Source organism: Moschus berezovskii, chromosome 3 (genome assembly GCF_049115385.1).
Source record: "Moschus berezovskii isolate FMDL1 chromosome 3, NW_MosBer_1.0, whole genome shotgun sequence".
NCBI lineage: Eukaryota > Metazoa > Chordata > Mammalia > Artiodactyla > Moschidae > Moschus > Moschus berezovskii.
The window spans coordinates 69,266,626-69,284,297 of NC_142462.1; the positions used below are offsets into that span (position 1 = coordinate 69,266,626).

At 42.4% G+C, this 17,672-nt stretch overlaps 1 protein-coding gene across 3 annotated transcripts in view; it reads left to right on the top strand.

Annotated features, from left to right (window-relative positions):
- The window catches only part of ELMO1 (engulfment and cell motility 1), a 592,587-nt gene that overhangs the window by 561,739 nt on the left and 13,176 nt on the right, over nucleotides 1-17,672 (top strand). For all 3 annotated transcript variants that reach the window (XM_055420868.2, XM_055420867.2, XM_055420869.2), the window contains exons 19-20: nucleotides 5,324-5,431; nucleotides 12,580-12,662. In XM_055420868.2, the coding sequence (XP_055276843.1) occupies nucleotides 5,324-5,431; nucleotides 12,580-12,662 (191 nt within the window). The remainder of the gene's footprint in view (nucleotides 1-5,323; nucleotides 5,432-12,579; nucleotides 12,663-17,672) is intronic.

The window sequence follows — 17,672 nt, forward strand, 5'->3', positions numbered from 1 at the left end:
GAACTATAGGAGTCCATAAGGATTTTTATAATTTGGCCAAGACTGCACAGCTGATGTGTCAAGGTCAGGTGTGTAACTAAGGTCTGTGGACTTCAAAGCATCAGTTAAGCTAAAGCATCTTGAAAATGTGTTCAGGGCTCTGGAGTTATCTTTTGCTGTGAAACAAGAGTCTCCGGGGAGGCAGAATTCTGAATCAAAACAGGAGTCTCTATTCTGAAAAGTGTTCAGTGTAGTGAGGAGGATTTGAAAGGCAGAGTGACCTTCATTCCGTATCTGTGGTTGTTGGCTTCCTTCACTGAACTCAAGAGTATCTCCCTTTAAAAACATCGCTAGGATTGCTTATGTTTTGTAATGTGGGAAGGTTTGAAGCAGACCTTCCCCTGAGCACACTGAAGACATTGCACATTTTAGGTTAACCTAGGAAAGAGTCAAAATCTTAGTGGAAGTGCCATAAGAATTCGCTTTAGTAAAGGTCACTTGTCTCCCAAACACAGGATTCTTAGGGCCCCCGGGGCCAGCAGCCAGTGCCAGCTGTAGGCTTTGCACACAATACAAGGATGTCCCTGAGTCCATGATTGAGTCGATCAGGACTCAGTTCTTGCTGTGGCCTGTGCCTCACTTTACAAACCACATTTCCTCCTCAATAACGGTAACTATTATTCAGCTTGCCCATATACCCTGAAGACCTGCTGGCCAGCTCTACACTTGTGTGCAGTTTGGATACGAAGACAGGCAGTGAACTGTATTGTTCCGTATGGCTACCTATGCCTGTTTGAGTTAATTAAAATTAAAGAAAATTCAAAAATTCCTTTCTTACTTTTGAATAAAGCAGGTACAGAGTATTTGCAGTGGTGCAGAAACTTCTATCGAATATTACTGCAAGAATTACAGTTGTCAGGGGTGATTAGCTCCATAATGATCTATGTGACATTGGGAATAACTTTAATCAGCCCTGGAGACCTTCTTACCAGGCTGTGAGCTTTGAAACCAGCTTTTCTCTCTGATCCTTCAAACACACACACATGCACACACATCCACACATACGCACAGGGAAAAAAGTGAAGCACAGAATTATCTCCATATTTTCAGTTTTTTAGTTTGGGGAATTAAAAATGGCTATTAATGTAGTAACGTTTGTAATTGACTGAAAGACCTCCATATTAACTCCTGCTTTCTCTTTAAAGGCTAGTAAACAATCTTTGCTAATGTTCTCACTGCTTCTTGCTAATTGCTTTTACTGACACAATCCACTCATTCATTGCCCAAAGGGATTGGGGAACTAGTAACATCATGCTGGGTTTTGAAAAGAAAATACATGTTTTGCTTACGATAAAAGAAACTGCAAATCAAGCTGCCACCAGTGGCTAACACTGAAACTGTCTCACCCAACAAGTCAGCGTGCTGTGCTGGCTGGAGCCGTCCTCTGCTTCCTTTATAGCTTCTCTGCCTTCAAGACAGACACACAAGTTATGATGCCTCTAAACCTTCCCAGAGCTAATGACTCCAGCCTTTATCCTGAGGGAGAGACTGGCTCAGTATCCACCCATTTGTCTATGAATCAAAACAACCTTCCCAAGCCCTTTAGCCCTTTTTCCAGTATTCTGTCATCCATCCAAGACGTCTTATTTGATGGGAGGAGCAGAGCACATCACTCACATTGATGATGCCCAGATCTTTTGCTCTCTACCATTTTAGTGGTAGACAGAAAAAGAGGAACTTCTGTGGGATAAGAGAAGAGGTAGTCAGAGGTAGAAGGAAAACCAAAAGACAGTGGTGTCTTAAAAGTCCAGAGATTCCAGGGCAGAAGAAGAGGGTGGGACAAATGGAAAAATTTTTTCACATATATGCACGACCATCTGTAATACAGGTAGCTAAAGGGAACTGCTGTATAACACAGGAAACTCAGCTCAATACTCCTTGATAACCTAGAGGGGTGGGATGGAGCGGGGCGGCAGGGAGGTGTGGGGGTGGGAGGGAGATTCAACAGGGAAGGAATATATATATACATATAGTTGATTCACTTGATTGTACAGCAAAGGCTTATACTCCAATACTAATACTCCAATATATACAATTATACTCCAATAATAATAAATAAATATATAAATAAAATACATACACACCACGGACTCAGGTGCCCATGCATGCTCAGTTAAGTCCAACTGTTTTGCAACTGCGTGGACTGTAGCCTGCCAGGCTCCTCTGTCCATGGAATTCTCCAGGCAAGAATACTGGACTGGGTTGCCATTTTCTTCTCCAACCCAGGGATCAAACCCACATCTCCTATGTTGGCAGGCAGATTCTTTACTACTGAGCCACCTAGGACGCCCAGGGACTTCAGATCTGAAAAGAAACAACAAAAAAAAGAAGTCAAGAGAATTTAGTCCTCTGGAAGGAGGAAAATCTGTCAGCTCTACACTATAGTGTTACGGTAGATTTCCAAGATTCCAGGTAGCCTTTTGTGTTTCTTTAAACAAACAGCGACTACAACATTGCAAAGAAGATGGTTGTCTTCAATCATCATGAAAAGCAGCCACTGATTTCAGTAGTCTCTGAATGTAGAAATATGTTGCACAAGAGATCTTTCCCTTTCCTGTTTTTCCCTGTAGTACAGGCAGAGGTGCTGAGTCACTGTCCATATTTCCCAGACCCGAGACACAAGTGTTTCCACCATCTTTCTTTAAGTTGCCACTAAGAACTGAGGGAGCTCCTTCTCCTTGAGCTTTTAGCTTTGTCCCTCATGTCTACCTTTCATCCTGATGACTTTTGCTATATCCAGTAGAGTCCTGTGAGCACTGTAGGCACTCTGCAAATAGTCATTGGAGAAACAGACTTACCCTATTAAATAGACAAGTTATGAAAGTATATGCAGCAAATTTTTGAAGTGTTGCAAATAAATGTAAATTGTGCATTTAGCTCCACAATTTATGTTTGTACCACTTTAAATTTCTTAACGCTCCCCCAAATCTGTTGAGGATGACAATCTTCTTTGATTATGCCATATTGACTCCTGGGCTTCATGTTAGCACTGCTAGTCTCTTGAGTTTACCTCAGCTGGAGAAGTGAGGGATTTCTAGAAAGAACAGGCTAAGACCTTAGTCAAAATAAGACCAGCATGTCCAAGTGCTGCTGCTCACCAACTTGCCTCCCATTTTTCTGTTACCCTATTACAGTTGCTCACTTAGCCAAAGTCCCACTTCAGAGGTAGCAGAGGAAGGAAAGCACTATAGCAAGTTTTTCCAGTAGGTTTTTCCAGCTGTGGTCATCATAGTTTATTTAGACAAGGTGGAAGTTCCTTTGGGTTGAAGAGATCTCTATAGGACATCATGCCAGGCCCCCAAGAGCACTGTTGGTGCTCATGGCTGAAGCTTGCCCTATCAAATTGCAATTTTCCTATTGTGAATTACAAGTCAAATTCTCAAATATGTTCTCCTCATGGAAAGCTGCCTAATTGAAGTGGTTATAAATTATTCAGGGAATGATTTTATTTTCGCCCTTTGAAATGCCCTCCCTGTGTTGAGTGTATATATATATAACAGAATTTTGAAAATTTAGCAATTCCAGATGTTTTCCTAGCCTTCAAATAACTTTTTCTTTCCTCTCAAATTTTTCCACTGGAGTTTAGGTTTTTTAAAATATATGGATTGCTGTATATAGACTACATTCAGGAATTCTCAAACCCTATTTAGACTTGAGAAAGGAATCACAGAGATATTTTGCTTTTGCGGATCAAGTTGGGTGTTTCCTTTGTTCACTGTGTGATTTTTGCCTCCATTTTTAAAACTTGGTTTTCTACTAAAAGAATTGTAGTTAAGACATAATTTTTTGGTGAAAGCAATTTTAGATAAAAGAACATTTTTGTTAAATGTTATAGAGAGCTTTCTGGTCAGATTGGCTTCAGAACAGTTTGTATTGGTAGACACAGTAATGGGGTGTTTTGACCCAGGCCGCTATGTTTGCCAACTACGTAATTGCACAAAGGGTTTATAGGTCATGGATGTTTTGTGACTTACACATCTTGACTGAGTCTTCTTGGGTCTTCATTTACCAATTTAACCAATACCAACTGTGCAGCTTCTACATGACAGGCATTGTGCCAAGGGATTTGAGCAGTGCAATCATGAAGGCCATGGCTGTCGTCAGAGAGCCTTGGCTTTCGACACTGTTGGGACCATTAAGTGTCCTGGAGTCTTCTTCAGTTAATAGCTTTCACCATGTCCCCACTAGGCAAGTTGCTTGCCTAAGCTCTATGGCAGATAATGGGGAATACTAAGGGATTTAACATGAGGTCATCAATCATCAAAGGAGACGCTGAAACAACTAAGAGGGTGGGGAGAGTCCCCTTGGCTGCAGTAATCACAGAGGGCTTCCCGGAGAAAGCAGCATCTACTCCAGCCCTGAGAGCTGCACAAAGATCGCTATCACAATTTTAAGTTTCTTATCTAGAAAAAGCACTCTTTACCTCCTTCTCACTACCTCTCAAGCTCATTCAAAACTTGTTATTACATTTTGGGGGAGCAGATGAAATTAAGCTGAGGGAGTTATTTATAAGGATGATCCTAAGGTACTGGTCAAGCCTATTCAAGGGAACTAAACTCTACAAATTAGAGAGGAGATGAATGTGACATCCTCATTCTTGGATACATTTCTGACTTAGGGTGGTTCCTCACGAATCCCACCCCTTGTGTTTGGATTACATGCATGCTAAGTCGCTTCAGTCGTGTCCAACTCTGTGCAGTCCTATGGACAGCAGCCCACCAGGCTCCTCTGTCCATGGGATTCTCTAGACGTATGGATTACTAGCATCCTAATAATATATTCATGATTAGTTTGTGTGTACAGGCCTTAGGGATGAAGGCTTTACTATGCCAGCTGAGATATGGCACAAACATCTCAATAGTCTTAGAATCTCACAGAGGGACGTGGAAGCAGAAAATTTCTGAGAAAGCTCTTTTTTCTTCAACTGAAAGTTTTTCTCCCAACTGAATAATTAATCATGCCCTCATCGTTATAGATATTGATGAAATACTCCTCTGGAAGTCACTACCTCAGACTTGTTGCCGTTGTCCTCAAAGGATCTGGTAACTTTCCCAGTGGCCCCAGATGTCTACCTGGAAGGACAGGAGCTAACTGCGTATGAAAATTGAGAAGGGACTGACCGCCAGGGCTCTTAGAATTCATTCATTCCTCTCTGAAGACTTAAAATCAAAGAAGCTGCCTATTCTCTCAGGAAAGGCTCTGAGGAAATACGGATGTCAATATTATTTGAAAGTCAGAATCACTTACTGGTAAATCTGCGTGTTTTTTCTTTTCCTTCCCTCAGACAAGTTTTGGTATTGTCGGCTTTCACCAAACCACAAGGTCCTGCATTATGGAGATCTGGAAGAAAGTCCCCAGGGAGAAGTGCCCCATGATTCCTTGCAGGACAAACGTAAGTGTCTCTTCTGTGTAGGAGGCCTGAGTTTTGGTTGGTTGTTTGTTTCCTGGTCACAGAATATCATGCAGAAAGACTATTAGCCTAAGTAAACCCATTGGACATGGCCCACCTTGCTGTGAGTCCTGGCCTGAGCCATCTCATCAAGCACAAGACCTTGGTGGATTTGTGGTTTGGGAAAGGAATACTCACCCATCTGTCCTGAAAGATACAAATCTAGAGTTCCAACATCCACTTTTAGATTACTTGTCCACCTGCTGTTCTAAGAAGCAAAACCAGCATAAACCTGATTGTCAGCTGTCTTTCTCTGATGATCCAAAATAATCTCACCTGAATTGTGCGTTTGATACCCTACCACTTTTATTCATTATAGTTGACTGTGTGGTAGCTCAGTGGTAAAGAACTCGCCTGCCAATGCAGGAGACAAGGGTTCGATCCCTTGGCCAGGAAGATCCCCTGGAGAAGGGAATGGCTACCCACTCCAGTATTCTTGCCTGGGAAATGCCATGGACAGAGGAACCTGGCGGGCTACAGTCCATGGGGTCACAAAAGAATCAGACATGACCTAACAACTAAACAACAACAACTAGGTATACAAATTAAACAAAGTATTATGGAAACATTAAAATACACAAAGGTAGGGACTTCCCTGGCAGCCCAGTGGTTAACACTCCATGCGTCCAATGCAGGGGGTGTATATTTGATCCCTGGCTGGGGAACTAAGATCCTATGTACTGCATGGCCAAAAAAAAAAAATTTTTTTTTAATACACAAAGGTAATGAATTAATTTGGAAGAGAAATGAGATAAAGTTAGACATAGCGTCAGAGGATATCTCAGGTAGAGAAATCAAACAGTGAGGAAAAAGTAAAAACACTTTAAAATAACTTTTAAAAGTCACCTTGACCCTGCCATGAATCATATAATTCACAGATAAAATCCTTACCCCTAGATCCTGGCACCTCCCCGAAATCACCCTAGGGCCCATGGAAGTTGAATCTGTACTGTCTTCCTTGCAGCTCTTAGCCATCACAGGGGAAAATAAACCACGAGTGGCAAATTCCTGACACACTCAGACTCTAGGCTGACATATCAGACAGACAACCTGGAACATTCTGTCTTCCTCCAGCTTAAAAATGGGACAGTCTGGTCTTTGTAGTGTCATTTAGTTCAGAAAGCAATCTTATTTCTTTCATGGGAGCACTGCCTCCTCAGTCCCTGTTATTAGCACTGTTAATAGGAAAGGAAAGAAATCTGAAACCCAGTACTGCAGAGTCTGGGACAGTGTCTATACATACATTCCTGTTGTGGGGTCATTCCAGGCCTCTGTTTTTGTGATAAGGATCCTCCCTTTAAGTCTCAGAAAACCTCCATCCCACCACAGACAAGCTAGAACAGTGGTTCTCAGACTGTGGTCCTTGGACCATCCGCAGCAGCAGCATCACCTGGGAACTTACAGAAATGCAGATTCCAAGATCCTTCCTCCCAGACTTGATGAATCAGAAATTCTGGGAATGGAGCAGCAGTCTCTGGGTTCATGGAACCTCCAGGTGATTCTGATGTACATTTAAAGTGAGAACTGCAGGGTTAGATATTGTCTGATATGCTTCCCAGTGGGGAAGTCCCTAAATTTGGCTTTCACCAATACATAAAAATTTTAAAAGAATAAAAAACTGAGTGGATAGTGGGTTGCCAACTTCAGGTTTTGGCAGGGGAAAAAAGAAAAGCTATTAAAAAAGAAAATCTAACTAAAATTTAATATCACATTCCTTTCATTTTCAAAAGAACTCGATTACAAAAAAAAGAAAGGCCAGAAAGGCCTAACCTTGGAATAAAGGACAGTCCCTTGCACTAAATTAGCTGTTTGAAAATCTCATGGCATCTCTAAAAATGAGTGTCTTCATTTTCCTGTCTTTGCTATTAACTGGTGAAAAATTCACTGAGAATCCTCTCTCATGAGCTCAAAAGAACTGTGCAAAGACCAGCCACTTGGAATCAGGGCTTTAAGGTGGTAAAATGAAGAGTTTGAGGTTACTGTTGGCTGTAGCAACCAGAAGCTCTCTACAAACTCTCCCACTGCCTCTCTCTTAACTTGGCCAGGAAATAGAGAAAGTGGTCTGGGCCGGAAAAAAAAAAAAAAACACATCTGGGTTCATTCTTGACCCACATGGCCCAGTGAGTTGACTCTCCCACACACTGAATGTATTCTTTATCCCCATATTTATAGGGATCTAATCCATATAGATTGGCATAGATTGCAGCTTAAATGGAGCACTCTCATTCTAGCTGGCTTTGCTGCTTAGGAAGTCAGTAGCTCTCCTCCTAGAGAAGGTCAGGGCATGGATAGCACCTAAGCCTTGTATAGGAGCCATCTCTAGACTTGTCCACAAGCTGATGACCCCAAGCTCTACCAAGGCCTGCATCCCCAGGGACTGGAAACTGGAGTGCTGATGCCAGGGAGAGCCAGCTTGCCAGGGTGGTTGCAGAAGAGCCAGGACAGAGCTGCAAATCTCTGGAGAGCTTTTGGTCATGGCCATGATGCTCGTTCTGAGAAAGCATTGCAACAATCCCTTCTGATTGTGGCTCTGAAACTCGTCTGCCCCTTTCCTCTATGGCCTTAGAAATCTAGGAATTCAGAGTTCCAGAAGAGGTGCTCTGTAAACAGTTTACCCATTATAAGATAAACCAAGAATGCATACCTGTGCAGGTGTGTGTGTATTAAAGATTATAACTGTGTGCCAGGTGGGCCAGGGAGGAGGAATATTCATGTAATGAAATCAGGTGAAGCTGTTTTGTGCAGGAAATGAGAAGGCCCCAGCCCAGGAAACCAAAGTTTGTTGCTTCAGGCCTGCCACCTGATTTGCATTTAATTCCAATTCTGCATTCTGCCTGGAGCAAAATAATCCATCCTCTTGGAGCCCTTCAAAGTCAAAAACCTCATTCCACTAGAAAATTGAGCTGTTCCTTTAATTAATTTCAAGTGCCATTGCTCTTGCCATGTACGATTGCCCTCTCTTGAGACCAACGGGAAAATTGTCTTCCACCCCTTAAGTTAACCAGTGCTGAATATTGAGATATTGATGAGTCAAATAGTGTAATTGAACCCTCTTAATCCAGAGAGTGCGAGTGGAGATTGAGGGCTACTCAGCTGTCTTCGTGCCTAAAAGTTTAGGAGATCTCTTCTCTCGTATTCCTTTATTTGGCAGGAGGCATGGCCCTTGAAAAGTCCACATCTCCTTACCTCCCTTCGCCCCACATTCCTCCCACCAGCTATGCAGACTCTCATCACCCCACTAAAACCAGACTCCACTGCTATCCAGCAGCGCCCCCACCTCTCAGAACCGCCCTTTGAGAGAATCTAGGTCAGCGCACTTCACTCCTGCATCAAAGGGCCCAGGAGGAGAGGGCTCAGTCCCTCACACAAGACCATTAAGCCTCTTACCTCAGAGGAGAGGAGCGGCGGCCAGAGCAAAGCAGAGTGGGGCAATTTGGGTCAGTGAAGCATGCTAAGTAATTCAGGTCCCTCAATCTACAAAGAGAATTAACTCTGATTATTGATAATAAGAATAATTGCAAATAATATATTTGGAGTGCTTACTCTATACCAGGCACTGTGCTAAGAGCTCTACATAGTAACAAATTATCCTCCCCATGACTTGAAGCAGTAGATACCATTGCCCTTCTTTTACAGATTAGGAAACAGAGGTACACAAAAATTAAGTAACCTGTTGAAGGCAACGTGTCTAGTAAATAACAGAGCAAAGACCTGAATGCAGCTATCCAACCCCCGGTCCAGACTTTTACCCACAAGGAAGCCTGTGCTCCAAGAACTTAAGCCCAAAGTGGTATAGCCAATAGGTGCATCTAGAATTCAAATCCAGGCTCTGTGATTCTTCCAGCCACTCCAGACTGCCCAGTTAGAGGCCAGATCCCCTACTGAGCTGTCCTGGGATCAGCCTGACCCCTCCTTTGTATCTCTACCCAAAGGAGTTTCCACAGCGGAGCTATGTATACAGCAAGTGATCATGGCTTACTGGCTACTTCCTGGGGTGATTTCTGCCTCAACTTTCTGGTTCCCAAGGGTGAAGGCTAGAACAATTTTTATCATGATGGCCACATTTACTTTTTCAGTGGCATTTCTGTTTTAAATCACAATTAAAATTTCTCTCACAGATATTAGCCATTAAAGAGCTTCCTGAACATATCTGAAGTGATAACCACTTCCAGGGCTGTGTCTGACATGTATTTAGCATGATCTGGGGAGCTGACACCTTCCAAACATGGGAGAAAATCATGGCCTAGCAAGAGACCATGGAATAGAAGAAAAAGCAGCTGTCTTAGCTCTGCCCCTCACTAGCTGTGTGACATATTTCTTCTCTTTAGGCCTCAGTCTTCCCATCTATAAAATGGAAATGTTGGATTAGATTGTCTCAATCCAACTCAAACTGAAAATAGCATTGAAAGAAATGAGGGCAGGCCCCAAGGAGTTAGAGTGGGGGCTAGGGAGCCAATGGTGACCTTTCTGGTTCTCATATCTCTGAACCCCTTTGTTATGCTGCTCCCACATTAAAAAAAAAAAGACCTGATAAAAACACTAGCCCTATTTTGAAGTAATCAAGAGCCCTCTGTCACCTCCTTAGAGTATAGATTCCAAATGTGTGAGTCTAACTCTGCTGGTGGGTTTACAGAAGATGACATTTTAGCCCCTCCAATGCCTAAGTTTCCAGTACATCCAACAACAAACTATGCAAAGAACAATCTTTAAAAGCCATGCTGTATTTTTAGAATTTTGTGTTTTCCTTTTAGCCACCATCCTGTGAGAAATATAGCAGCTTTTCTCCTTGACAGAGACGATGCATATGAAACACATAAAATATGTACTGCCACCAGCATGGTGGAAGCATGCCTTTTCTCCCCTGCTGCCTTCTTATTAGAGATTCTGAAGACTGCTCCCACAATAGACCTTAGTGTTACCCTTGTCCTGTTCCACATGATGGGTTTTCAAAGCCAAGGGGAAACTTACTATTTACCGATCATAGACACGCTCTCTCATTCACTGAGCACATTACATATTTGAACAGCAGAAGACTTTCTAGGAGGTGCTTGCTACTCAAACTCCATCTGAAGCTTGAGAAGGTTTTGGAGTTTGTACATTAATTACATCACAAATTCACTTCAGTGGTACCTCTTCCACTGAAAAGTAAACACTAAGTAAACCAAACTTCCCAGAGTAGGAAGTAGCAAGTAGGAAGCCAGGTTGGCCACTGAGAACAAGGTTGATTGTTGGTTATGCAAATGGATTTGAGAAGAGCTGAAGTCAGTGGCTGTGATCAAAGGAAAGTTTAGGAATCACAGGGACTCTCTATAAGAAGATGCCGATCCCGAGCAGCCAGGTAGGGGAGGAAGGGGATCCAAGGTTAAGGGTCCGGCCGTTCAGAAGAGGCTGCATTCCTACATTAAGCTTCAGGAATAAATAACCCCCCAAACCTCACTGGCTCACAACAGGAGTTTATTTCTCGCTCCTCAATTATATAACTGGCATGTGCTTTCAAAGGACTGCTCTGCATGATCACAGAGACACAGGCTGATGGCTGCTCTGACATCCCAGAGCTGCACCATCTGTAGGGACCACATGGCCTGATCAGTCCCTGCGGCTGGGGAAGAGAGGCTGATGGACGTGGGCTTCTCACTGCCTCAGCCAGGGAAAGAGCCAGGCCATCTCCTCTCATGTTTCAATACCAGAGTTAATCATTATTCAGCCCCACCTAAATGCAAAAGTTGCTGAGAAGCATGGTCTTCCATGTGTCCACAACTGTTATTAGTGAGAACAAGTCCTATCTACCAAGAAATCTAGAACCAGGAGTCCAAGCTAGAGGAGCAGATGTGGTGGGACAGAGAGCAGGGGGTGCCATCAGAGAATCCTAGAAGATTTCATCACAGCACCACTCTTCTCTAGGGTTCGAGAGAGCTCTGGAGGTATCATGGATTTGGACAGAGTTCTTAGCAACTTTAGGGTACCAGGAATATGTTAGCTTTTAAAGAGCCTTCCTGTTATATCATTTTGATATTCTACATATTTTATAATTTTATCTTCATCTAAATGTCACCCCCAGAACCCAGTGCCCCAATAAAAGTAGGTGAACTTTAATTGTGAAATCTCTCATTATCTTCATCATTGGAGGAGTCCAAGGAATTGATGAGTCAAAGCTTCTGCACATCCTAACTGACCCCCTAGAGTCCCTTGAGGGACTGAAAGATTAGGAGTTGGAAAAGGACAGATAACTGCAGTTTTTAAAATTAAGTTTCCAAACCATCCTGCAGCCTTCTCTTCATCAGATGATCTTAACAAAAGCATTAAGGGCAAAAACCTTTCCGTATCTTTTATCTTCCCCCAAGTCCTGAATAAGACGATAGATAACATCATTTTATCTAACTGCATTATTCTCAGGATTTCCAAGATAAGTGCCAGCTACCACTTCCCTAACAGCAAGGAATGTTCCCATTATTTAATTGAGTTTAGTTTTGTTGTCCATAAACTAGGAATAACTAGGAATAACAAAACCTGCCTCACAGAATGGTTGTGAGAATTAATGAGATGGCAAGAGGGAGAATTTGGAGAGGGAGAGTTCAGAATGGTTTATGTTCAGATAGATTTTTTTGTGATAGGGTTACTTCCCCTTATTACCCAAAACTCAGAAACTAAAGTGATGTCACTACTATAGTAAGGGATAGGAATCTATAGGAAGCACTCGGCATTTGCTCCTGGCACAGAGATGTCTTCCATAAAATCAGTATCAGTACCACTATTACTTATTATTATTATTATTGCTTCTTCCAATGCCATCACTTTTAACACAACTATGATGGGTTTTTTATTGTGTGCAATCTTTTCTTTTTAGGTATTTCTTTTCTTGAAATAAATTCTACTTATGAACATGGATTTTTCTCCCAGGAATGCTTTCTACCAGAATATTAACAGTATGCTTTAGTTCCTTGTCCTGGAGCCTGCCTGACTTCTCCCTCTTCTCATCTCTTTTCTCTTCCTGCTGGAGTGCCTGGGAATGGCAGCTGTACCAACAGACTTGATGATGCTTAGTCTTGCTGTCGCATGATGTAGTTACTTGCATTTTCTCTTATGAATTTCAGTGCCGGTGGCAGATATCAAAGCTGTGGTGACGGGAAAGGACTGCCCTCATATGAAAGAGAAAGGTGCCCTTAAACAAAATAAGGTATGATTTCCAAATTATTCTCAGTAGTTCTGTCTGCACAATGCAGTTAGTGACTTCAGTGGGCCCTTCTTTGGTAGCTATGCCTGTGCGGTTGGGTTGGGGTGTGTGTGTGTGCAGATGTGTCACACAGTTACACATCTCTTAAACTCGGTTCCTTTTCCTTCCCTGATTCCTTTTACATCTCTCAGTCTTACTCTTTTTCTCACTGATCGCTTGCTGAATTCCTACCATGTCTTGTATCGTCCCACTTCCTATCCATGTACAGCCCTAGGAATTGCCCTCACTGTTGTTACCAGTCTTCTCTCAAGTCTTTCCACTCATCTCCATCCTCTGGGCCCCTCCAATCCTCCTATTTATGTTCGTATTCTCCCTTCTGCATTTCCTCCCCAATCTCTTCCATTTTCTTCTTCTTAGTTACCCCTGTGGGGTCTCAGAGAAGTCTGGGAAATGGAAGAGAGACCAGATGACTCTCAAAAATCTTGGAAAAATTTTCAAGGCCTAGTATTCTTCAGCATCATGGGAAATATTGTGAAACAGTTCAAATTCCGCTTAAGGGAGAAAATTTTCCCAAAGGTGTATATTGCTTGAATACTCTTCACATTACAATATTTTTCACCCTTCCCACCATGTTGTTTACCATGACAGCCTACATTCCATAACAGAAGGTATGAGGGGCAGCATTATCTGAAAAGGTAGAGGAATTTCCTTTGCCCCCAATTTGGAGGCATTGGCCCTTGGAGGGGCCATCAGGGAGCAATTTTTGTTACCTTTTGGAATTTTGGGATCCGTAGTATCCACATATGAACAGGATTCATCAGATTGATCTGGAGGCTTCAGACACCTTGGTACCAAAAATATCACATTGATCAGTAGGCTACTTCTTTATTGTCCTGTGCCAGTGTCTAAGAAGAGTATAAACGTTATACGTATCCTATTTATCAATCAGGGTTGACATAAATAATGCCTGCCCTATAATTTCAATCATTGTAAGATGAAGGTGAATCTGTATCTGCATAAGATGACCCTATCCATGGTTAAGGAAAACCAAAAGTACTATAAAAGTACTATTTAGGAAGAAAATAAAGGAGCGGATACAGCCAAACAGACTGATAACAAGAGTTTTGTTTCTTAGGTTACATTAAGCATAATTCACCTGTAGTCCATATGAATTCCTTCCGTGTCAAGCCTGTCACAGAACTATCATATAAAGCACTGGGCCACATAAGGGCATACCTTAGGGTCTAGAGGTTATTCGTTACACAGCATTTATTTCTTCTCCATGATGTGGGGAAACAGGGATCCAACAGCTCATCAGATTCTGGAAGAGCATCCTTAACCAAAGCAGCAAGTCCCCAGCCTTCATGATTTGCCTTCCTTCAAGACCACCTGATGTCAGAGTATAGTCTTCAGAAGTGCCAGCTCTGCTCAGCCCCAGCTGAGGTCCCTGTGGTTATATAACACTTGAAACTGACCAGGACACAATTTGGGGAACTTGGCAGCAATAAGAGTCTGTAACTTAAAGAAGGCTAGGGGTTGTGTATTTGGCAGCAAAATAACTTGCTAGGACTCAAGCGCTCTAAATAGGCACAGAGAATTGTTTAAAACAGGTGTGAAGGAACTTCTCATTCAACTCAAACACGTAAAGAGCCTAGGAGTTGTCACTCCTATCCCACAGTAAGAAGAAACAGCATAAAGTAAAAATCAACCATTTTCTTGGAACTACCAAGAGAATTGATGGTGCAGGGGGAGACCACCACCATGGAATCTGGATCCATCGAGTCACATACATCCAGAATTCACAACCAGATCTTCTCAGAAACAAAATCAAGAGAATTCATTACCAGCAGACCTACTCTGCAAGAAATTCTTCAGCCAGAAGGGAAATTCTATAGGATAGGAACTTGAATCTACATAAAGATTGGAAGAGTATTAGGGAAAGAATTCAGTTCAGTTCAGTCACTCAGTCGTGTCCGACTCTCCGCGACCCCATGAATCACAGCACGCCAGGCCTCCCTGTCCATCACCAACTCCCAGAGTTCACTCAAACTCATGTCCACAGAGTCGGTGATGCCATCCAGCCATCTCATTCTCGGTCGTCCCCTTCTCCTCCCGCCCCCAACCTTTCCCCGCATCAGAGTCTTTTCCAGTGATGCAAAGGTAAAAGAAAAGTATATATTTTTTCTTATTAATTAATCTAAAAGGTAATTCTTTGCTTAAAATAGTAATTTTAAGATGTGTTATATCTATAGCATATGGATAAGTGAAATGAATGACAGAAAAGTCAAAACGTACAGGAGGGAGAAGTAAGGAGACTCAAAACAGGATAAGGTTAAAAAAAAAGGAGAAAATAAAAAATAAAGAACAAATTCAACAAATGAAAAGAGTTAAACTTGGCAGACATAATCTATGTCAATAGTCATTTTAAATGCTGATGGTCTAAATACACCAATTAAAAGACAGGGATTATTTGAGTAGATAAGAAGCAAGACTAAATATATGTTTTCCTCCAAGAAACCCACTTAAATATAAAAGCTAAGATAGGTGAAGGGCTTCCCTGGTGGCTCAGAGGTTAAAGCGTCTGCCTCCAATGCGGGAGACCCGGGTTCGATCCCTGGGTCGGGAAGATCCCCTGGAGAAGGAAACGGTAACCCACTCCAGTATTCTTGCCTGGAGAATCCCATGGACAGAGAAGCTTGGTAGGCTCAGTCCATGGGGTCGCAAAGAGTCGGACACGACTGAGCGACGGAACGGAACGGAACGGAAGATAGGTGAAAGTAATGGGATGAACAGAGATCAACATACATGAGGTAAACTGAGAGAACTGAAAGAAAAAATTCACAAATCCATTATTATCCTGAAGACTTTAGTAACCCTCTGTCAGTAATTGATAGATCAAGTGAGCAGAAAATCAATAAGGGTATTGATGACCTGAACAGCACCATCAATCAACTTGATCCAATTAACATTAATAGAAAATCTACTCAACAGCAGGATATACATTTTTCTCAAGCTCACAAGAAACATTCACCAAGATTGACCACATTCTGGGTCATAAAATACATCTTAACAAGTGTAAAATAAAACAGTCATACAAACTATATTCTAATTCACAATGGAATTAGACTAGAAATCAATAACAGAGAGATAGATGGAAAATCCCCCAAATGTTCAGAAATTTCAGAACACACTTCCAAATAACCCATAGTTCAAAGAGGTAGTCTAAACAGAAATAACAAAATGTTTTAAATTAAGTAGAATGAAAATATAACTTACTATAATGGGTGGGTTTTGATGAAAGGGAAATGTATAGCATTAAATGCATATATTAAGAAAGAGGAAAGGTCTAAAATCAGTAAAGTTTCCACCTTAGGAAACTAGAGAAAGAATAGCAATTTAGGCCTAAAGAAAACAGAAGAAAAGAAATAATAAATATTAGAGATCAATGAAACTGAAAACAGGAAAATAGATAAAATCAACAAAAGCAAAACTTGATCCTTGGAAAATATAAATGGAATTGAAATTTCTAGCTTGACTTTGGTGATAGACAGGGAGGCCTGGCGTGCTGTGATTCATGGGGTCGCAAAGAGTCGGACACAACTGAGCGACTGAACTGAACCGAACTGAACCAAAAGAAAGTGAAAGAAGATACAAGCTATCAATATCAAAATGGGCATGGAGATGAGCTCATTTGAGCCTAGGATGTATGTGGCTGATTTTGGCCTTCTTGTTTCAGATTCCTCTACCTTTAGAGGAGACCAACAAAACAAACTGAGTGAATGACTTTTCCAACCTTATTTTTAGAAGTTGTGATGACACTTATAGAAAACTGGGCAAGTGGCAGATGAATGATTGACAGATGAATGGATGGATGGAGAGGTGGTTGGATGATGGAAGAATGGACTGATAAATGGGACACACTGCTGTAAACAGATAGATGTGACTTCAAATGAAGCCTACTTTCTGGGACTTGCTAGCCTAGAGGGCTGAGAGAGGTAGTAGTAGTTCTGCTAGCCTGGCTCTTTCATTTGTATACATATGAAAATAATTTGTCTTGTAATATTAACAGTGTTCATATATCTGATGCATCAGGAAAAATGTCAGAAAGCAGCAAGGAAACCCCAAATTCTGATAATTTATTTCCTCAACCCACTGACACCCCTTCCCCGGTGATGCAGAGGCCCGCTCCTCCCTACCTCTGGAACTGCTGGATAGGAAAGGGGAGTGGTTGCCATTCAGTCACCAAGTCCTGTACTCCACTACCTCTTAGGGTTTGCTCAGATTCCTGTCCATTGAGTCAGTGATGCTATCTAACCGTATCTTCTGATGCTGGGAAAGACTGAAGGCAAAAGGAGAAGGGGGCAGTGGAGGATGAGATGGGGTGAGATGGAAAGAGGAGACCTGCAGCTTAAAAGGAGGGTTGGCCAAAGTGTGTCCACAGGAGGTCTGTCAGTGCATGGCAGTGGGCAGCAACCAAGGCCTGCTGCTGTCTCTCCAGCTTTTCCAGCTAGACAGTAGATTCTGACATTTTATGCCCCAGGACTCTTCATTAGCTTAATTATGAGCAGGGCAAACTGGACATTCAGATCTGTTGGTAACTGGTAGTACTTCCTGCTCACTCAACAGCTGACATGCCAGGCACAGTCTAAGGTCCTAGAAATAGATAAAGGAAAGGGACTGATCCTTTCCCTTGAGGCAGAGGTCTTTTTTCATAGAGTCCTTCACTCCGTCAGCATTAGAGCACTTGAAATAGGATGGCCTAAGGCAATGGCACCCCACTCCAGTACTCTTGCCTGGAAAATCCCATGGACGGAGGAGCCTGGTAGGCTGCAGTCCATGGGGTCGCTAAGAGTCAGACATGACTGAGCGACTTTACTTTCACTTTTCACTTTCATGCATTGGAGAAGGAAATGGCAGCCCACTCCAGTGTTCTTGCCTGGAGAATCCCAGGGATGGGGGAGCCTGGTGGGCTGCCCTCTATGGGGTCACACAGAGTCGGACATGACTTAAGCG